The sequence below is a fragment of the Ranitomeya imitator genome, chromosome 4 (genome assembly GCF_032444005.1).
Source record: "Ranitomeya imitator isolate aRanImi1 chromosome 4, aRanImi1.pri, whole genome shotgun sequence".
In the NCBI taxonomy this organism is placed as follows: domain Eukaryota; kingdom Metazoa; phylum Chordata; class Amphibia; order Anura; family Dendrobatidae; genus Ranitomeya; species Ranitomeya imitator.
In genome coordinates, this window is record NC_091285.1 from 181,615,067 (window position 1) to 181,638,850 (window position 23,784).

At 42.9% G+C, this 23,784-nt stretch overlaps 1 protein-coding gene across 5 annotated transcripts in view; it reads left to right on the forward strand.

Annotated features, from left to right (window-relative positions):
- The window catches only part of ABLIM3 (actin binding LIM protein family member 3), a 252,165-nt gene that overhangs the window by 144,517 nt on the left and 83,864 nt on the right, over window positions 1-23,784 (forward strand). For all 5 annotated transcript variants that reach the window (XM_069764137.1, XM_069764136.1, XM_069764140.1 and 2 more), the window contains exon 2: window positions 11,519-11,659. In XM_069764137.1, the coding sequence (XP_069620238.1) occupies window positions 11,519-11,659 (141 nt within the window). The remainder of the gene's footprint in view (window positions 1-11,518; window positions 11,660-23,784) is intronic.

Sequence of the window (23,784 nt, forward strand, 5' to 3'; positions counted from 1 at the left end):
CAAGCTAACTGGCTTGGAATGTGTAATCAACATATCAGCAAACATCATTGTTCAATTTTTCTGGCTTTGTAAAAAAATATTTAGAATTGAGAGTCCTCAGTGGTTGATACCTTTTAATGGCTAACTGCCATTAACTGTGTTCACTACAATCGGGCACAGCGCACCCTGGTGGTATATTATATTCTTTTATTTCTAATCTATATATTCCCCTTTAAAGGGATAGGAAAATTATTTTAAACCTACGGTGGGTGTACTGTGTTACTTTATTAATAATGGCTAACTGAAAAGATGGTAACAAATTGCAAGCTTTCGAGACTACACAGGTCTCTTCATAAGGCATAGGCTAAAGCAAATTCTGAAGAATCACATATTTATACACAACACTGCTCAGAACTGTCATTATGGGAGAGTGATAAGTGATAAACAGTTGTGTCCATAAATATTGGAAAGTTCCTAGATTAGGAGTGAATGTTTTATTGTCCTCTGATTGGGGTCTGGTTCTGTTATGATGACCCCCACATGGTCTGAAGTGCAAATTCCTTAATTGATGTAAAAAGACATAAATCCATGCGACACATTCATTCCTGTGTCAAAGGTCGTCATAACGTTATACTCCCAGAATCTCCTGTCTCTCTGAGATTTGAAGCTACCTTTCAATAAAAGTAATTCCAGGTCCGTGGTTTGGCCACAGGTAGATCCATTCTTTTTTCTTTTATTGTATGGTGGTGAGAATTTATCCTTGTTCTCAGTTTTTGCCCTATCTCCCCAACATACAGACCCCCAGTTGGACATTTAGTACAAATAATTAAGTACACCACATTAGATGTGATGCAGCTGAAGGTACTTGGGATCTTGTAGTCCTGATGTGAATTGGGGATCTTTATCTTGTTCGTGGTCATTATAAATGGACAGGTTTGTAGTCATCCAGGATAACATCACAATATGTTACATCCAATGTCAACTTACAAGTCAATATTACATACTTATACGAACAAAAGTCGGTGTTTTCTTGACTAACCAGAAAGAAACACATAAATTCAAAACTCAGCATACAGTACAGACCAAAAGTTTGGATACACCCTCTCATTTAAAGATTTTTCTGTATTTTCATGACTATGAAAATTGTACATTCACACTGAAGGCATCAAAACTCTGAATTAACACATGTGGAATTACCGTATATACTCGAGTATAAGCCGACCCGAGTATAAGCCGACCCCCCTAATTTTGCCACAAAAAAACTGGGAAAACTTAATGACTCGAGTATAAGCCTAGGGTGGGAAATGCAGCAGCTACCGGCCAATGTAAAAAATAAAAATAGATACCAATAAAAGTAAAATTAATTGAGACATCAGTAGTTTAAGTGTTTTTGAATATCCATATTGAATCAGGAGCCCCATATAATGCTCTATACAGTTCATGATGGCCCCATAAGATGCCCCATACAAAATACGCCCCATATAATGCTCCATACAGTTTATGATGGCCTCCATAAGATGCTCCATATTAAAATATGCCCCATATAATGCTGCACAAATGTTGATTATGACCCCATAAGATGCTCCATACAGACATTTGCCCCATACAATGCTGCACAAATGCTGATTATGGCCCCATAAGATGCTCCATAGACACATTTGCCCCATATAGTGCTGCACAAACGTGGATTAAGGCCCCATAAGATGCTCCATAGAGATATTTGCCCCATATAATGCTGCACATGGCCCCATACAGATATTTGCCCCATATAATGCTGCACATGGCCCCATAAGATGCTCCATACAGATAATTGCCCCATATAATGCTGCACATAGCCCCATAAAATGCTCCATACAGATATTTGCCCCATATAATGTTGCACATTGCACCATAAAATTCTCCATACAGAAATTTGCCCCATATAATGCTGCACATGGCCCCATAAGATGCTCCATACAGATATTTGCCCCATATAATGCTGCACATGGCCCCATAAGATGCTCCATACAGATATTTGCCCCATATAATGCTGCACATGGCCCCATAAGATGCTCCATACAGATATTTGACCCATATAATGCTGCACATGGCCCCATACAGATATTTGCCCCATATAATGCTGAACATGGCCCCATAAGATGCTCCATACAGATAATTGCCCCATATAACGCTGCACATGGCCCCATAAGATGCTCAATACAGATAATTGCCCCATATAATGCTGCACATGGCCCCATACAGATGTTTGCCCCATATAATGCTTCACATGGCCCCATAAGATACTCCATACAGATATTTGCCCCATAAGATGCTGCATACAGATATTTGCCCCATATAATGCTGCACATGGCCCCATAAGATGCTCCATACAGATATTTGCCCCATATAATGCTGCACATGGCCCCATACAGAGATTTGCCCCATATAATGCTGCACATGGCCCCATAAGATGCTCCATACAGATATTTGCCCCATATAATGCTGCACAGGGCCCCATAAGATGCTCCATACAGATATTTGACTCATATAATGCTGCACATGGCCCCATACAAATATTTGCCCCATATAATGCTGCACATGGCCCCATAAGATGCTCCATACAGATAATTGCCCCATATAATGCTTCACATGGCCCCATAAGATGCTCCATACAGATATTTGCCCCATAAGATACTCCATAAAGATATTTGCCCCATATAATGCTGCACATGGCCCCATACAGATATTTGCCACATATAATGCTGCACATGGCCCCATAAGATGCTCCATACAGAAAATTGCCCCATATAATGCTGCACATGGCCCCATACAGATATTTGCCCCATGTAATGCTGCACATGGCCCCATAAGATGCTCCATACAGATATTTGCCCCATATAATGCTGCACATGGCCCCATACAGAGATTTGCCCCATATAATGCTGCACATGGCCCCATAAGATGCTCCATACAGATATTTGCCCCATATAATGCTGCACATGGCCCCATACAGAGATTTGCCCCATATAATGCTGCACATGGCCCCCTAAGATGCTCCATACAGATATTTACCCCATATAATGCTGCACCTGGCCCCATAAGATGCTCAATGCAGACATTTGACCCATATAATGCTGCACATGGCCCCATACAGATATTTGCCCCATATAATGCTGCACATGGCCCCATAAGATGCTCCATACAGATATTTGCCCCATATAATGCTGCACATGGCCCCATACAGAGATTTGCCCCATATAATGCTGCACATGGCCCCATAAGATGCTCCATACAGATATTTGCCCCATATAATGCTGCACAGGGCCCCATAAGATGCTCCATACAGATATTTGACTCATATAATGCTGCACATGGCCCCATACAAATATTTGCCCCATATAATGCTGCACATGGCCCCATAAGATGCTCCATACAGATAATTGCCCCATATAATGCTTCACATGGCCCCATAAGATGCTCCATACAGATATTTGCCCCATAAGATACTCCATAAAGATATTTGCCCCATATAATGCTGCACATGGCCCCATACAGATATTTGCCACATATAATGCTGCACATGGCCCCATAAGATGCTCCATACAGAAAATTGCCCCATATAATGCTGCACATGGCCCCATACAGATATTTGCCCCATGTAATGCTGCACATGGCCCCATAAGATGCTCCATACAGATATTTGCCCCATATAATGCTGCACATGGCCCCATACAGAGATTTGCCCCATATAATGCTGCACATGGCCCCATAAGATGCTCCATACAGATATTTGCCCCATATAATGCTGCACATGGCCCCATAAGATGCTCCATGCAGACATTTGACCCATATAATGCTGCACATGGCCCCATACAGATATTTGCCCCATATAATGCTGCACATGGCACCATAAGATGCTCCATACAGATAATTGCCCCATATAATGCTGCACATGGCCCCATACAGATGTTTGCCCCATATAATGCTTCACATGGCCCCATAAGATGCTCCATACAGATATTTGCCCCATAAGATGCTCCATACAGATATTTGCCCCATAAGATGCTCCATACAGATATTTGCCCCATAAGATACTCCATACAGATACTTGCCCATATAATGCTGCACATGGCCCCATACAGATATTTGCCCCATATGATGCTGCACATGGCCCCATAAGATGCTCCATACAGATAATTGCCCCATATAATGCTGCACATGACCCCATACAGATGTTTGCCCCATAAGATGCTCTATACAGATGTTTGCCCCATGTAATGCTTCATATGGCCCCATAAGATGCTCCATACAGATATTTGCCCCATAAGATGCTCCAAACAGATATTTGCCCCATATAATGCTGCACATGGCCCCATACAGATATTCGCCCCATATAATGCTGCACATGGCCCCATAAGATGCTCCATACAGATAATTGCCCCATATAATGCTGCACATGGCCCCATACAGATATTTGCCCCATAAGATGCTCCATAGAGATATTTGCCCCATATAATGCTGCACATGGCCCCATACAGATAATTGCCCCATATAACGCTGCACATGGCCCCATAAGATGCTCCTTACAGATATTTGCCCCATATAATGCTGCACATGGCCCCATACAGATGTTTGCCCCATATAATGCTTCGCATGGCCCCATAAGATGCTCCATACAGATATTTGCCCCATAAGATGCTCCATACAGATATTTGCCCCATATAATGCTGTACATGGCCCCATAAGATGCTGAGGATAAGTTTATCCGAGTCACCAGCCTCAGAAATCGCAGGTTAACAGCAGCTCAGATTAGAGACCAGGTCAATGCCACACAGAGTTCTAGCAGCAGACACATCTCTACAACAACTGTTAAGAGGAGACTTTGTGCAGCAGGCCTTCATGGTAAAAAAGCTGCTAGGAAACCACTGCTAAGGACAGGCAACAAGCAGAAGAGACTTTTTGGGCTAAAGAACACAAGGAATGGACATTAAACCAGTGGAAATCTGTGCTTTGGTCTGATGAGTCCAAATTTGAGATCTTTGGTTCTAACCACCGTGTCTTTGTGCGACGCAGAAAAGGTGAACGGATGGACTCTACATGCCTGGTTCCAACCGTGAAGCATGGAGGAGGAGGTGTGATGGTGTGGGGGTGCTTTGCTGGTGACACTGTTGGGGATTTATTCAAAATTGAAGGCATACTGAACCAGCATGGCTACAGCAGCATCTTGCAGCGGCATGCTATTCCATCCAGTTTGCGTTTAGTTGGACCATCATTTATTTTTCAACAGGACAATGACCCCAAACACACCTCCAGGCTTTGTAAGGGCTATTTGACCAAGAAGGAGAGTGATGGGGTGCTATGCCAGATGACCTGGCCTCCACAGTCACCAGACCTGAACCCAATCGAGATGGTTTGGGGTGAGCCGGAAATCAGAGTGAAAGCAAAAGGGCCAACAAGTGCTTAGCATCTCTGGGAACTCCTTCAAGATTGTTGGAAGACCATTCCCGGTGACTACCTCTTGAAGCTCATCAAGAGAATGCCAAGAGTGTGCAAATCAGTCATCAAAGCAAAAGGTGGCTACTTTGAAGAACCTAGAATATAAGACATAATTTCAGTTGTTTCACACGTTTTTGTCAAGTATATAATTCCACATGTGTTAATTCATAGTTTTGATGCCTTCAGTGTGAATGTACAATTTTCATAGTCATGAAAATACAGAAAAATCTTTAACTGAGAAGGTGTGTCCAAACTTTTGGTCTGTACTGTATAGATAACAGTCAATTACTCCTGGCTTACTGAAGATAGATGTCTGGTTAATTAAGATAAAATGCTGTGTCATCACAGTGTTATCCCTCCATTGACTTTATGATGACATCTTCGTTGAACTAAGGGTACCGTTACACTTAACGATTTACCAACGATCACGACCAGCGATACGACCTGGCCGTGATTGTTAGTAAGTCGTTGTGTGGTCGCTGGAGAGCTGTCACACAGACCACTCTCCAGCGACCAACGATGCCGAAGTCCCTGGGTAACCAGGGTAAACATCGGGTTACTAATCGCGGGGCCATGCTTAGTAACCCGATGTTTACCCTGGTTACCATTGTAAAAGTAAAAAAAAAAACACTACATACTTACATTCCTGTCGCGTCCCCCAGCGTCAGCTTCCCTGCACTGTGTAAGCGCTGGCTGGAAAGCAGAGCGGTGACGTCACCGCTGTGCTCTGCTTTACGGCCGGCCAGCGCTGACACTGGGGGACGCAGGGAAGCTGACGCTGAGGGAAGCGACAGGAATGTAAGTATGTAGTGTTTTTTTTTTACTTTTACAATGGTAACCAGGGTAAACATCGGGTTACTAAGCGCGGCCCTGCGCTTAGTAACCCGATGTTTACCCTGGTTACCAGTGAAGACATCGCTGAATCGGCGTCACACACGCCGATTCAGCGATGTCAGCGGGTGATCCAGCAATGAAATAAAGTCCTGATCATTCCCCAGCGACCAACGATCTCCCAGCAGGGGCCTGATCGTTGGTCGCTGTCACGCATAACGATTTCATTAACGATATCGTTGCTACGTCACAAAAAGCAACGATATCATTAACGATATCGTTATGTGTGACGGTACCTTAAGTGTGTAGTGCTGAATGCCTAAAGGGTAATTTTGAAATCAGTTTGTCAGGAAAATAGGGAACTGTCTTGTGGTGTGTGGTTGTTGCACCTTTGAATATCTAGAGATTGCCAAAGTCCAAGTAGTCCAGGCAAGGCAAGGCTACTGGATGATGGGTAAGTCCATTGCGCTTGTTGGGTAGACTATTTCATTGTTCTTAGTATTGCAGACTGACAAACTGGCATGCAAATGGACTAATTTATATGGCGATTTGTCTTGTAAATAAGGAACGTGGAAGAAAAATTTGTTTTTCATAATGATTAGTTTGATTTTTTTAGTGTCACTGTGTTATTATTAGGATAGCAGTGAGTTTTATTATAATTAGAGTTTAGTTATTATTATGGGGCCACACTGACAGTCATTTTGGGGTTAAACTAATCGTATTATGAGGCATAGTGGCAGTCATAATCAAGGCACTGTGGCAACATTTCTTTACTTAATGAATTTGCTTAAAGTAGAGGAATTTACTGGAGTTTTAAATGAATCCTATCACTTGATTCATGCTGCCTAAACCAAAGGAAGCATGAATCAGACCCTGGCTGGCTGCACAATCCTTCTCTAAATCAAGTCAGTGTTTCAGAGAAAATATAGTTGGAATAATTGGCCTGGGACAGAGACAAGACTAGTCTGGCAGAGCTCCAAGATGGATTCTCCCAGCTCTGCTACAGGTAATTGACAGGTCGCTCACCGTGGGAAAAACCTGTCAATCATCTTGTAACGCTTGTGCCCTGACTGGGTGGTGCGAGCTAGGATTGTTGCCCCACTGTGCCACAAACCAGACTACCCTGGAGGGGCGTGACTAAGCAGCTACCTTGGTGTTCACTGGAGCCTCTAGTGGTGAGGTCAGGCTTGTGCGGCAGGTAGCTACCAGGTACCACTCCAGGGCGGTGTCTGGCTGTAGAAGCTGATCCCACTGGGGGACGGAACACTAAGGACAGGTGAGGGCAAGTACAGACAAGCATAGCTGACACTCTGGCAGGCAGGCATAGCTGGTACTCAGGCAGGCGGGCACGGCTGGCATTCTGGCAGGCAGATGGGCACGGCTGGCATTCTAGCAGGCAGGTGGACACGGAACAGACTGGAGGAATCAGGACTGTAAGGGGTAGGGCCGGAACGGGGTAGGAAAAAGGAACAGATAGGAACCAGTTCAGACTGGAGGGACAGGAACTGTTAGGACCCAGTTCAGACTGGAGGGACAGGAACTGCTTCAGGAGGCATGGAAACACAAGCAGGTACGAGTGGGATAAGGGAACAGGTGGTAACCAGTACAGACTGGAGGGACAAAGAGCCACGGGTGAGGAGCGAGAGCAAAGCAGAACCGCAAGATGTGGAGAGCAGAGCAGAACCGCAGGACACAGAAAGCAGAGCCGCTGGATGCGGAGAGCAGAGCTGAACCGCAGGATGCAGAGAGCAGAGCAGAGCCGCAGGATGCGGGGAGCAGATCTGCATGTTGCGCAGAGCAGAGCCGCAGGACATGGAGATAAAAGCGGAGCCGCGGGATGCAGAGCAGAGCCACAGGATGTGGAGAGCAGAGCAGCCGGATGCATAGAGCGAAGCAGAGCAGACACAAAGCTACACACAGCTGAGGAGGGAAGGAAACCGACAAGGATAGGAACAGGTACAAGAAATGAACATGGGGACAAGTACTGGACAAAGGATTCAGGCCTGGGTATGCAGCCCCCAGGGAGGCAGGAAACAAGACACAAAGAGTACAGAAACAAGTCTGGGTATGCAGCCCCCAGAGAGGCGGAAAACAAGACACACAGAATTGTGTCTGGTTATGCAGCCCCAAGCGAGGCGGAAAAGAGGACAGGACCTGGCAATTCAGTAGCAGAGTGCAGACTGAGAGAGTTTGTTGCTCAGGCATCTCCCTATGGGTGGAGATGCCTTAAGTACCTGATACCTCTTGGCAATTGGCTGGGGACACCTTAGGAAGGTGCACACAGTCTCTATAAGAATCAGGGAGTGCCGGCGCCGCCCCCCTAAACACACAGCCAGGAAGTATTCAAACAGCAGGCAGGAGACATGAGGCTCACAGCATGGAGCATGCAGAGGGTAGAACTTACAGCATGGCCCGGAGGGGTAAGTAAGATGGTGTATCTGCCTGATGGAAGATGGAAAGCCATGCAGTGATGCCGGCAGGGACGTTACACACCTGGAGAGCTGCAGGCTGAAGCCAGCCAGTAGAAGTGCTGGACTAGTCTCCTCACTCACTATAGTCATAGGCTGGATTGTCTAACAGTGTTTTCTCTTGAAATGTTGAGAAATTATGATGATTATGCATCACTGTGTGGGTACTTTAGGCTTGTGCTCCTAGACTAAAATAAGGTATTATCTGATGGATATGATGAGAGTATTTAGTGTATTTGAGTTTATCAAGAGTAGTATGGTCTGCAGCCAAATCCAAACTAGTTAATAAAGAAGGTACCGTAATTTCCCGCATTTTGACTAAGGATCATATCTGGGTCTGCTAAAAGCAAGCCATAACTTTACAGTTTTGATTTCATGTGAATACAAAATGCAGCATTGTTTGGATTATTTAGCAATAACCCATTCTCCTATAAACAGAATAATTATTCATAGCAAGATGAACCACTTTGGAGAATTCAGAACTAGCGAATATTCAATGTTTCTCATAGCGACACACACCAAAAATATACTTTAAAATCAATTCAAAATAACTAATTTGGGGATTTTTTCTAAATATTATTGAAGGATTAAAAACTATACTTGTCAAACTTATGATTCACTTGAACTCCTTAGGTCCTAAGGGGCACAAACTGCATAGAGATTGTATATTCCCCCGGGTTCACTCCATCTGGGATCTCTAAAACATAATAAAATGTAATGTAGCGACATTCGCATTAATGTATCCCTCCCAAGTTATTCTATCTCTCTGGGCTATTTTCAGTATTCAAGCAATTTAGCTTCCAAGCACCTTTTTTGTATATTTGTGAGAAATATCAAAATCACATTGTGAGCCCCACTTGAGGTATGGGGGCGCTGCATCCGTGTGGCAACTAGTACTAACGATAAAGCTACATTTGTGATTGCCACATCTTTTTTTGCTAACCATTTTTACTTTAAATAAATATGTTCTAGTGTTACACCCCCCAGCACCAATAAACAGCACCTCTAATAAGAAACCGTGCCTCATTATGTAGCGATGTACTGATTTTATACCAGTTAGCACGCAAAACTAGTGCAGATTGGTTTAGATCATTATCCTTCTGATGCACTGAGCATTTTTATAGATAGAAATCAGCATAAATTTCCATTCCAATTCTGAAAGCGTTGGAGACCACTTTGGTCTGGAGACATCACAGTGAAGTGTATGACAGTATCATTTATAGGATTTAAAATTGCAGCGTAACAATTGGCGTGTGCGGAATTATCTTCAACCTGTTTACACTAATTAGAAAATTGAAATACTTGGGTAACCTAATATGTGAGTGTGATGCCAAATCTCCGATTTTTCTCTGAAAGCTTTTCTGGAATGTAAGGGCAGGTGCTGGCAGGCTGTGAACAGAATAATGTAGGGCGAAGGAACAACCTGTGTAACAGCCATTGAGTGTTACCACGGCCCCTGAAGGTAATAGCAGGTTAGGACAGCATATCTATGGCTGGAAACCCAGGAGCGGTAGAGCAAGTCTGCGCAGTGTCTGAAAAGGTTATCTAGACGTATCTGATGTGAAGAGCATGAATAGGAGGCTTTCACCAAGCATCTGCCTTCAGAGCATCATGCTCAAATTAATACAATCAAACCTCTTAGCGAGCTGCTGTTTGGCTTCAGCATCACTGAAGACTATACTGAGGAATGTAGCCATAGGATTGTAGGAATGCGGGAGACAATTCCTCAGTTTTATTATTTCATGACCTTTCTGCTCCAGAACAAAATCATGGCGGGATACTGGATGCTGCAGTGGTGCTATACCAGACCCTCTACTACAGGGGTGTCAAACTGCATTCCTCGAGGGCTGCAAACAGGTCATGTTTTCAGGATTTCCTTGTACTGCACAGGTGATAATTTAATCACCTACACAAATAATGAGTTGGTGATTAAATTATCACCTGTGCAGTACCAGGAAATCCTGAAAACATGACCTGTTTGCAGCCCTCGAGGAATGCAGTTTGACACCCCTGCTCTACTAGGCAATGAATGGGAACTTTTCTTATTGTCCAGGGAATGGTTAGTTTTGGGTGAGTTAGAATGTGATCCTTGGACCACAGGGAAAAAACGATAGAGTGGGAACCATGGCCCCGACACTGACTGACAGAAAGCAGAGCATTACAGCCAGTTGTCAGCCAGTGCCACCTCTATCTATACACAGAGTGGTGACTGACCCCACGCTGGAGCCGCCCTTGTGACTGAACCAGGAGGAATAAAGCTCTTTTCCTCCAGGCAGTGGGGCTCTAAGTGTGTGTGCCAGGCAGGTTCAGAACAGTATTAACCTGCAGTTAATAACCTTACGGTAAATCACATTTTTTCACACGACAGGTTCCCTTTAAGGACAGTGTGGTGGTTTAGTGGTTCGAATGGTTGTCTTGTAGATTCTTTATAGGTTTCTTTCAGGTTTTCCTATTTCTTTCCAATCTCCAAATAACTTCCTTATTGATTTATTGACTTCTAACCCAGTGTGTATTACCAGATTGATGGATAAATTAGATTGGGAGACCCATTGGTAACAGGGTTTGCCGTAAATGGCGACATTATGTACAGCGCTGTGGAATATATCAGTGCTACTGTATATAAGCATCAGGAATAAATAAATTAGTCCTGGTGGCTGTTATTTCATTAATTGAATGTGTACTGTTTAAATAGAGAATAAGAGCAACTTGATAAAAATGTGATTGGAATTGTGTGTAACAAGCCTTTCTTGTCTTTTTTTTTCCAGCAATGCCCTACCCACATAACTCGTACAGTTCATCAGGAAGCAGCGGACCCATCCAATGCTACCGGTGTAGAGAGACCTGTAAAGGAGAAGTAGTGAGAGTGCAGACCAACCACTTCCATATCCGTTGCTTCACCTGTCAAGGTAGAACTCGCCAATCTGTGTGTGTTTCTTAGAAATAAATACAGTAGCTGTAATTCCTAGAGATTAAAGAAATCAAAAGTAAAGCAATGCAAGCATTCTTTAAAGCCACTCACACATGATAGATAGATAGATAGATAGATAGATAGATAGATAGATAGATAGATAGATAGATAGATAGATAGATAGATGTACAGTGGTTTGCTTTGAGCTGGCAGCTATATTGCCCAACAATCCCATACACAGAAATGCTCACTCTGCCAAGCTCTTTGTTCTGTATGAGAGAGCCACTGCCAGACATCTCTGTCGGTGGCTTATATCTGATGAGGAAGCAGACTTGCACAGAAGCATGATTAATAGCAAGTGTTAGGAGAATGGTGATTATTTGGCTTTTAAATTTAATTTCCATGAGAAGAAGATGGCTTTTTAAGTAAAGATACTGTCATACAACGACAACCACAATATTTGCTACTAGTTAAGAGCGAACGTGCTCGGACAATGTCTTATTCGAGCATCTGGGCGTGCTCATATTTTATGTTCGAGTCCCTGCGGCTGCATGATTTGTGGCTGTTAGACAGCCTCAACACATGTGAGGATTCTCTAACAAACAGGCAATCCCCACATCTATTCAGGCTAACAGCTGCAAATCATGCAGCCGCAAGGACATGAACCTAATATATGAGCACGCCCAGAAGCTCAGATAACACCTAAGCATGCTTGGATAAGACGTTATCTGAGCACGTTTGCTACTTTTTTTTTATTTTTGTCATGTTCTTCATGTTAGATTTCAAAATTACAGAAAAAATACCTGCTACTTCCCAAGTGTGTAGTGACCTATTCTCTTTTCCAGATGCCTCTACTTTAATAATATCCCATGCTAACTAAGAAAGGGTTGGAATGGGTGCAGCAAGTGTAGACCTGGACATGGCAGGGGTTTGAAAGTAGGAGGCCAGGGAGAGGTTACATTTTAGTTTTGCATGTAGACATGAAGGATAGGTCACACAGTGGGCATTTGGTTAGGATTGAGTAAGATGTTGTGGGGGTGGGGTATCTTAGGGTACCTTGTAAGGAGTACTGTGGAGCAACTGCTTCTATCCGGGATACAGGACCAGCAAACATCCCTCCCACCCTCTCTTATTTAATGGTTGGTCGACAGTGACCAGTGGTGTGTGGAATTCTATTGTTTTTGTTTGTTTTGTCATGGCAGCTGGAGGTGAGAAGGTCAGGGATGGCCTTGGTCAATAAACTATTTATATTTTTTTGACCTTGGAGTGCTGCCTCTATTTGTTTGGATACTGTCGACACTTGGTTTTTCTCTGCTACTGCTAGTGCTGCACCTTTTTTTCCAATTATATACTGTATATACAGTGTCTTGCGAAAGTATTAGGCCCCCTGGAACTTTTCAACCTTTTCCCACATATCAAGCTTCAAACATAAAGATACCGAATGTAAATTGTTGGTGAAGAATCAATAAGTAGAACACAATTGTGAAGTTGAACGAAATTTATTGGTTATTTTACATTTTTGTGGAAATTCAAAAACTGAAAAGTGGGGCTTGCAATATTATTCGGCCCCTTTACTTTCAATGCAGCAAACTCACTCATTTTGGATCTCTGAATGATCCAATGTTGTCCTAAATGCCTAATGATGATAAATATAAACCACCTGTGTGTAATCAAGTCTCCGTATAAATGCACCTGCTCTGTGATAGTCTCAGGGTTCTGCTTGAAGCACAGAGAGCATCATGAAGACCAAGGAACACAAAAGGCACGTCCGTGATACTGTTGTGGAGAAGTTTGAAGCTGGATTTGGATACAAAATCATTTCCAAAACTTTAAACATCCCAAGAAGCACTGTGCAAGTGATCATATTGAAATGGGAGGAGTGTCGTACCACTGAAAATCTACTAAGACCCGGCCGTCCCTCTAAACTTTCATCTCAAACAAGGAGAAGACTGATCAGAAATGCAGCCAAGAGGCCCATGATCACTCTGGATGAACTGCAGAGATCTACAGCTGAGGTGGGACAGTCTGTCCATAGGACAACAATCAGTCGTACACTGCACAAATCTGGCCTTTATGGATATCTCAAAGATATCCATAAAAAGTGTTGTTTAAAGTTTGCAACAAGCCACCTAGGAGACACACCAAACATGTGAAAGAAGGTGCTCTGGTCAGATGAAACCAAAATCGAACTTTTTGGCAACAATGCAAAATGATATGTTTGGAGTAAAGGCAACACAGCTCATCACCCTGAACAAACCATCCCCACTGTCAAACATGGTGGTGGCAGCATCATGGTTTGGGCCTGCTTTTCTTCAGCAGGGACAGGGAAGATGGTTAAAATTGATGGGAAGATGGATGGAGCCAAATACAGGACCATTCTTGAAGAAAACCTGTTGGAGTTTGCAAAAGACCCGAGACTGGGACAGAGATTTGTCTTACAACAATGATCCCAAACATAAAGCAAAATCTTCAGTGGAATGGTTCACAAATAAACGTATCCAGGTGTTAGAATGGCAAAGTCAAAGTCCAGACCTCAATCCAATCGAGAATCTGTGGAAAAAGCTAAAAACTGCTGTTTACAAACGATCTCTATCAAACCTCACTGAGCTCGAGCTGTTTGCCAAGGAAGAATGGGCAAGAATTTCAGTCTCTTGATGTACAAAACTGATAGACACATACCCCAAGCGACTTGCAGCTGTAATCGCAGCAAAAGGTGGCGCAACAAAGTAATAAGTTAAAGGGGGCAAATAATATTGCACGCCCCACTTTTCAGTTTTTGAATTTCCACAAAAATGTAAAATAACCAATAAATTTCATTCAACTTCACAATTGTGTTCCACTTGTTGTTGATTCTTCACCAAAATTTGCTTTTGGTATCTTTATGTTTGAAGCATGATATGTGGGAAAAGGTTGAAAAGTTCCAGGGAGCCGAATACTTTCGTAAGGCACTGTATATACATATACCACTGAGTGGTGCCGATAGCTTTTATGGCCTACCTCTTTTACTGAAAGCCTGAGGCTGCCGGGAGGAATAAAAGTCATTTTCTCCCAGTAACGGGGCTGTAAGTATGGTGGTTACACGACTTCATCATGCTATTAACCTGCAGATTAACCCCATATCTGCAGGATAATAGGATATTTTACATGACAGGTTCCCTGTAACCCGTTCACAACCTTGGAATGTATCCATATGCCTCGTACTTACCGACCTTGGAGGCTCTGCGCGCATGATAGCCACAAGGTGTCAGCTGATTCAGACAGCTGACACCCAGCACTGAGTGCCAGGAGTGGTGTTTGCATCACTTCCGGCACATTAACCCCCTAAATGCTGCGATCGCCGCATTTAGCGAACAGGCATAGGGAAGAAAGCCATAGCGGGGGCCCGATCATTGCCATGGTGCCATATATATATTGCACTCAGAAATACATTTTTTATGAAAAAAGCAAAACATAAAAAAAAGTAAAGTACTCGAATATGGCATCAATAAAAACATCAACTCATCCTGCAAAAAAAACAAGCAGTCACATGACTGTCAGCAGAAATATGGAAAAATTATAGCTCTCTAAATATGGCGATGCAAAAACTTGTTTCTGCAAAAAAAATATTTTTTAGTGTGTGACATCAACCAAACACAAAAACCCGATATAAATCTGGTATCACTGTAATCGTACCGACGCAAACAATAAAGTTGTGTAATCAATTATATCCCACAAGGAACGATGTAAAAAATAAATAAGACCAATTCTTCACTTTGTTCATTCTGCCTCCCAAAGATTGCAGTAAGGCTTGGCACACATTTATCCTGTTCTCTGCGCTGAGCCCTATACCAGGGATTTCATGTAAATCTCTGAAACGCGTGATGGAGACACTGTGGACGATGTCTGACCTTTAATCCGGTGGTGTGCATCTTTTAAGTGTGCATAAAAGTGCCGTCACAAGGACAACGCTGAGCAGAGGCCAGAGTAACTGCTGCCTCATTATAGTGAATGGATCCCTTGGGGGTTTCATCTGAATCACGCCACTTGGAGATTTAGATGAAAGCCCCATAGTAAGTGCTCAATGTAGAGCGCCAGATAAATGTGATGCCAAACATTATGTAAAATGTTCCCAAAAAAAGTTTCAAATCAGTTCACAAAAACAAAGCAAGTCCCCACTCAGGTCCGTCATCTGACAATGAAAATATAGAGGGCTTCCACGTTACTGGTAGTACAAAAACTCTGGAAAAGCAAAATGGCTCCTCACACCCGAACAGAAATCCAGAAAATTCTGTGATCCCAAATCCAAATGCCCCTCTCCCTTCTGAGCCCGACAGTGTACCTAAACCACATTTAGCGTCCACATGTTTGGCATTTCTGTAGTAATGAAAGCCTGCCTAATTTACGGGTGCATGTCTCCAGAAGCATGAGCTGGGCACAATGTACTGGTCACTACAATGCATTGGTCCCTACAATGTATTGGTCACTTCAACGGCAGGTTGCAATTTTCTCTCAGCAATATCAACTATTGCTTGCTTCTGGAAACATCCATGGAGTCAATATCGTCACTACACCTGTAGATTAATTCCCAAAGGGGTATAATTTCCAAAATGGGGTCACTTGACGGGGATAGTCTTAGTGGCTTTTATTGGCTCTTTAATGGAGTCTGCAAACTATTCTAGTAAATTCTGCATTCCAGGTGGCAAATAGCGTTCTGTCCCTCCAGAATCTCACCGTATGGCTAAGCAGTATTGTACAGCAACATATGGGGTATTTCCACATTCAGCAGAAATTGTTGGCCAAAATTTGGTGCCATTTTTACCCATTTTCCAATGTGAAAATATAAAATCTGGGGCTAAAAATAAATTTTGTTGGTAAAAGGGAGAAATTGCACAACAAATTTCTGGGTCAATTTTATCCTGTAATCATTATGAAAATGAAAACATTTGGGGCTAAAACAACATTTTTTGAGTGAAAAATATTTTTTCTTCATTTCCACAAATCAACATTGTAAAATTCTATGAGCACCTGTGGGCTCAAGGTGCTCACGACACATCTAGATAGATGGGGGTCACCGATGGTCAGATTTCCGCTGTGCTTGCCGGAACTCGTGTTAAATGCAGCTGTCAGAGTTTGACAGCGGCATTTAATGGGTTAACAGCCTGTGGGAGGATCGAGATTCTTCCCTCGGCTGTTAGCGGCACATGTCAGCTGTTCAAAACAGTTGACATATGCTGGAAAAGATGTGGGCTCACCACCGGAGCCCATATCAAAGGGAGACTGTCCGATGTCGGCGTATTATTACGCCCGATGACGGAAAGGAGTTAAAAAGCCACAAGGTAGGCCCTGTTCCTTTGTCACAATGGTCAAGACAAAGGAGCTGTATGATAAAATCAGAATTTATTATTATCTATTATTAGCAATCACAAGACTTCCAAAGGGTATAAGACCATCTCCAAAGAGCTTGGTATATCAGTTTAAACAGTGCGCAATGTTATTAAGAAGTTTACCAAGCATGGAATCAACAATCTCCCTGGATGTGGGGGAAAGAGGAAAATTGATAAGAGATGTCTTTGAAGGTTGGGGCGAATGATGGGAAAAACACCACATCAAACTTCCACAGACCTGAAGGCCAATCTGGAACAGTCTGGAGTCATTGTTTCAACAAGTACCGTACGCTGCACACTAAAGCAGGCAGAGCTTTGTGGGCAAAGGCCAAGGAAGAAACAATTGCTGAAGAAAAGGAACGACTGATCTTTGCCAAAGAATTACCTTGACAAACCATAATCCTTCTGGGAGATTGTTCTGTGGACAGATGAAACAAAAATAGAGCTTTTTGGAATTGCAAAGCAACAGTTTGTTTATAGACAGCTCAATGAAGCTTAAATTAACAACAGTCAACTGTTAAGCATGGTGGGAGATCCATAATGCTGTGGGGATGCTTTGCTGCATCTGATACTCGAGTCCTTGACCGTATCACAGGAATCATGAAATCAGAAAATTATGAAATGATTTGAGAGCAAAATGTCCTACCCAGTGTAATAAAACTTGGTTTGAGTCAAAGATCATGGGTCCTCCAGCAAGACTATGACCCAAAGCACACATCCAAAAGTACACAGAAATGGTTGAGAAAGGGAAAAAAGACTGTTTTAAAATGGCCAGCAATGAGTTCTGACCTCAATCCCATTGAAAATCTTTGGGGTGAGCTGAAATCTGCTATTGGGAAAAAGAATCCTGCTAACATTCAAGAGCTTGAACAAACTGCAAAGGTAGAGTGGGGAAAAATACCAGCTGAGAAGTGCAAGAAGCTTATTGATGGCTACAAGAAACATTTTGAGGCTCTCATCAATGCCAAAGGGTGTGCAACCAAGTATTGATTAGGGGTTCCTTTATTGCTGCACATGCTGTTTATTCTGCTTCTTGTTTGCAATTGCAACATGTACATTGAAAAATAATGTTTTATTGTTGTATTACTTTGGACCACTAATTACAAAATTCTGAGGATGTAACTATGGTTAATTTCCATTTATTTTTGAAGATATTTTACTGTCTATGAAAAAAATGAAGGGGTGCCAATAATAGTGACCAGCACTGTAGTATGTAACCCATTTCTGTGTACTGTTCTTTTATCCATGTAACTCCCTGGCTGAGGATTACTAATGCTCCCAGCATCACCGACAGTGAAAATAAATTCAGCAATCATTCTTGTATCACATCAACCTGTCATCAAGGCGTGAGTTCAATTTCAGTACTATATGATGATCTATATGTGAAGTCTCTCACCATCAAACCTATAGACAACATAGCCCCACTGCGACACTATTAGAAAAACCATAAAGTATAATATTCCCATATAATTTATCTAATATATTTGTTTACAGTTTGGAATAAGGCAAGAGTGAAAGTTGGACTATGTCTCACATATATTAAACTTGTAATTAGAAATAATAATTCCTTCATGTACATATATGGAATTATTACACTGAAAGTTTTATTCTACCTTGTATTTGTTATATATAATGTATCTATCATTATGTGTTAATTCAAGTGATGCTGTGTTGACCAATGATACAGCACACAAAGTCAACATTTTCAAGGGAGCATGATTGGAATCAATACAACAACTAATTATACTGGCAATACCTTGGTGATTTACAATCAGTGCCACTAGCAGTAGAATTACTTTCTTTCCCAATCCGTTGCACTGGATGTTTGTGTAGTGTTTTTGTGTGTTTTATATTGCAGTGTATGTACACTGCTCAAAAAAATAAAGGGAACACTAAAATCCCACATCTTAGATATCACTGAATAAAATATTCCAGTTGTAAATCTATTTTCATTACATATTGGAATGTGTTGAGAACAATAAAACCTAAAAATGATCAACGTAAATCACAACTAATATCCCAAGGAGGTCTGGAATTGGAATGATGCTCAAAATCAAAGTGGAAAATGAAGTTATAGGTTGATCCAACTTCAGTGGAAATGCCTCAAGACAAGGAAATGATGCTTAGTAGTGTGTGGCCTCTACATGCCTGTATGACCTTCCTACAACGTCTGGGCATGCTCCTGATGAGGCGGCGGATGGTCTCCTGAGGGATCTCCTCCCAGACCTGGACTAAAGCATCCGCCAACTCCTGGACAGTCTGTGGTGCAACGTGACGTGGGTGGATGGTACGAGACATGATGTCCCAGATGTGTTCAATCAGATTCAGGTCTGGGGAACCTGTGGGCCAGTCCATAGCTTCAATGACTTCATCTTGCAGGAACTGCTGACACACTCCAGCCACATGAGGTCTGGCATTGTCCTGCATTAGGAGGAACCCAGGGCCAATCGCACCAGCATATGGTCTCACAAGGGGTCTGAGGATCTCATCTCGGTACCTAATGGCAGTCAGGCTACCTCTGGCGAGCACATGGAGGGCTGTTCGGCCCTCCAAAGAAATGCCACCCCATACCATGAGGGTTGAGGAAAGGACGGATTCTGTAAATATTTGAGCTGGAGGCGACAGGAGGTGGCGAGAGCTTGGATGTGCGGTTTGAAGGACAGGGCAGAGTCAAGGGTAACTCCGAGGCAGCGTATTTCTGGAACAGGCGAAAGTGTGATTTCATTTATTTTGATAGATACAGTGCCTTGTGAAAGTATTCGGTCCCCTGGAACTTTTCATCCTTTTCCCACATATCATGCTTCAAATATAAAGTTACCAAATGTAAATTTTTGATGAAGAATAAACAACAAGTGGAACACAATTGTGAAGTTGAATGAAATTTATTGGTTATTTTACATTTTGTGGAAATTCAAAAACTGAAAAGTTATTATTTGCCCCCTTTAACTTATTACTTTGTTGCTCCACCTTTTGCTGCGATTACAGCTGCAAGTCGCTTGGGGTATGTCTCTATCAGTTTTGTACATTGAGAGACTAAAATTCTTGTCCATTCTTCCTTGACAAACAGCTCGAGCTCAGTGAGGTTTGATGGAGATCATTTGTGAACAGCAGTTTTCAGCTCTTTCCACAGATGTTCTCGATTGGATTGAGGTCTGGACTTTGAGTTGGCCTTTCTAACACCTGGATACGTTTATTTGTGAACCATTCAATTGTAGATTTTGCTTTATGTCTGGGATCATTGTCTTGTTGGAAGACAAATCTCCATCCTAGTCTCAGGTCTTTTGCAGACTCCAACAGGTTTTCCTCAAGAATGGTCCTGTATTTGGCTCCATCCATTTTCCCATCAATTTTAACCATCTTCCCTGTCCCTGCTGAAGAAAAGCAGGGCCACCACCATGTTTGACAGTGGGGATGGTGTGTTCAGGGTGATGAGCTGTGTTGCCTTTACGCAAAACATATCGTTTGGCATTGTTGCCAAAAAGTTTGATTTTGGTTTCATCTGAACAGAGCACCTTCTTCCACATGTTTGGTGTGTCTCCCAGGTGGCTTGTTGCAAACTTTAAACAACACTTTTTATGGATATCTTTGAGAAATGGCTTTCTTCTTGCCACTCTTCCATAAAGGCCAGATTTGTGCAGTGTACGCCTGATTGTTGTCCTATGGACAGACTGTCCCACCTCAGCTGTAGATCTCTGCAGTTCATCCAGAGTGATCATTGGCCTCTTGGCTGCATCTCTGATCAGTCTTCTCCTTGTTTGAGATGAAAGTTTAGAGGGATGGCCGGGTGTTGGTAGATTTTCAGTGGTATGATACTCCTCCCATGTCAATATGATCACTTGCACAGTGCTCCTTGGGATGTTTAAAGTTTTGGAAATGATTTTGTATCCAAATCCGGCTTTAAACTTCTCCACTACAGTATCATGGACCTGCCTGTTGTATTCCTTGGTCTTCATGATGCTCTCTGTGCTTCAAGCAGAACCCTGAGACTATCACAGAGCAGGTGCATTTATACGGAGACTTGATTACACACAGGTGGATTATATTTATCATCATTAGGCATTTAGGACAACATTGGATCATTCAGAGATCCACAATGAACTTCTGGAGTGAGTTCGCTGCACTGAAAGTAAAGGGGCGAATAATCTTGCACGCTCCACTTTCAGTTTTTGAATTTCCACAAAAATTTGAAATAACCAATAAATTTCGTTCAACTTCACAATTGTGTTCCACTTGTTATTGATTCTTCACCAAAAATTTACATTTGATATATTTATGTTTGAAGCATGATATGTCGGAAAAGGTTAAAAAGTTCCAGGGGGGCAAATACTTTCGCAAGGCACTGTAGTTCAGGTAGGGAAGATATGCGTCATGGAGGAAAGATAACTAGTTCAGATTTGTCCACATTGAGCTTGAGGAAGCAAGAGGAGAAGAAGGAGGATATATGGCTGATAGACACTCTGGGATTCTGGAGTGCAGAAAGGTGACATCTGGGCCAGAGAGGTAGATCTGAGTGTCATCAGCATATAGATGGTACGGGAAGCCATAGGACTTTATGAGTTGTCCCAGGCCAAGTGTATAGATTGAGAAGAGTAAGGGACCTAGGACAGAACCTTGATGGACACCAATAGAGAGGGGGCGAGATGAAGAGGTAGTATGGGAGTAGGAAATGATAATTGTGCGGTTGGTAAGGTATTAGGAGATCCAAGATAGGGCAAGGTTTTTGACACCAAAGGAAGAGAGGATCTGTAGTAGGAGGCAGTGGTCAACTGTGTCGACGGCAGAGAACAGGTCCAGAAGGAGGAGTATAGAGAATTGTCTGTTAGCTTTGGCTGTAAGTAGGTCATTAATAATTTTGGTCAGGGCAATCTCAGTGGAATGGTGGGGACAGCAGCCAGATTGAAGGTTGTCAAAGAGAGAGTTAGATACAAAGTGAGAGGAAAGTTCAGCATGGACGACGTGTTGCTCAAGGAGTTTGGAAGCAAATGGGAGCAAAAATATGGGGCGATAGCTGGACATAGCCCTCAAGGGATGGCTTTTGAGGATAGGTGTGATTGTGGCATGTTTGAAAGCAGAGGGGAAGGTACCAGAAGTTAGTGATAGGTTGAAGAGATGGGCTAGGGATGGGATTAGTGTGGTGGTGAGGTTGGGGAGGAGTTGGGATAGAATGGGGTCAAGCGCACAAGTGGTGAGATGTGATTTGGAGAGAAGATGAGCAAGCTGCTCTTCAGTGATTTTGGAGAGGGAAGTTATGGCGTTAGATCATTGGTCTGGTATACAAAGGGTTGTGGTGGTTTGACAACAAAGACTTGCCTTGTTTGGTCTATCTTATTTTTGAAGTGCGTGGCAAAGTCCTCGGCAATGATTAGGGAACTCCCAATATTCGGCCTGTCACGGCCATATGCTTTTGTAGGCTTCTCTGATGTTACACCCAGTGTGTTCCTCTTGCTGGCTGGCTTCATTAGTGGAAGCCTGGCCCCAGCCCTGTACCGTGCGTTTTCGCTGGAAGTAACTGCCCGATTCACCCAGGACTTCTCAGCACAGCAGACATTCCGTTCCGTTCAAAGATCAGCATTCGACCATGGATGGGTGGATGTTGAGTCTTGACCGGCGAAGTCTGGACATTGGGTCGTGACTGGCGAAGTCTGTGCTTTGGTGCTTGACCAACTACATCTTGTTTGTTCTGGTATCCAATCACTCTCAGGTGACCTCACTCCGGGGATGACCACAATCTCTTTACTCTGCTCACTCATCTTCCTTTTCTCATGTCATGGCACCAAAAGAGTTCCCGCTTCGCCATCCCGGCCTTTTATATTTAGCAACCGTGCGACAGCTGTCTCCTAACCTGGCGTCCCTTTCAAACTCTTCCCTCTCTTTCACTTCCCGTCTGTTCTTTTCAACCAACAGATGACGGCATTTGGTTGCAACTTAAGTGCTGTTGACTAAGTTCATCTTCCACTTTCCACCCAATTACAAATAATGTCCCAGATATATTTAAATATCTACAGTACTAGTCAGGCTGAAATGGGATGCAATTTGAAGTACAGTATGCAATATTTTGGTGGTGGTGGACATGTATGAGTCACCAGTCATCCAATCCATGTCTAGTTTGAAAAAATGTGCAGCTTAAAAAGGATTGCCACATGGCCAAAATGTATCATATTTATATAGATATAGGGCTGATTCATCAAAGTTTTCATCAGAATTCTAGTGTAAAAAGCTTTGAAAAGTGGCAAAAATGTTGCAACTTTGTGTTCTCACATCACTTTTGCCCAGCTTTGACAAAGTGGGCGATGCTGGGGCGGGACAGGGGGGCTAGCCACAGCTGCTTGTCAGGGACTGGAGTAAGATTTGTGGTGAGGCACACACAGACGTCACTAGTCAGACGCTGGGTGCACTTGTTAATGAATCAGGAGTCTTGTACTCCACCGCATGCCCTCATCAGTATCAGCCTGAAGAACTCAATGAATCGGGGCCATAGTTTTTGTGTCTTGTTACGTGTATTTGGTGCACTCAGTTCTTAAAGGGGTTATACCAAGTTTGCAAGGATAAGGTGATAATTTCCCAATCGATGGAGGTCCAACAGCCAGGACCCTTACCAACCCCTAACCTCAAAGCCTCTTTCTCGAGATTGGTGGTTGTCCCTGAAGTTAGACTATTAGTTATCAAGTTATCAAGACGTTATTCCTATCCTATACATAGGGAATAGCTTCCAAACTTGATACAGCTCTTTAAGGCCAATTACTTGACAATATTGTGATTT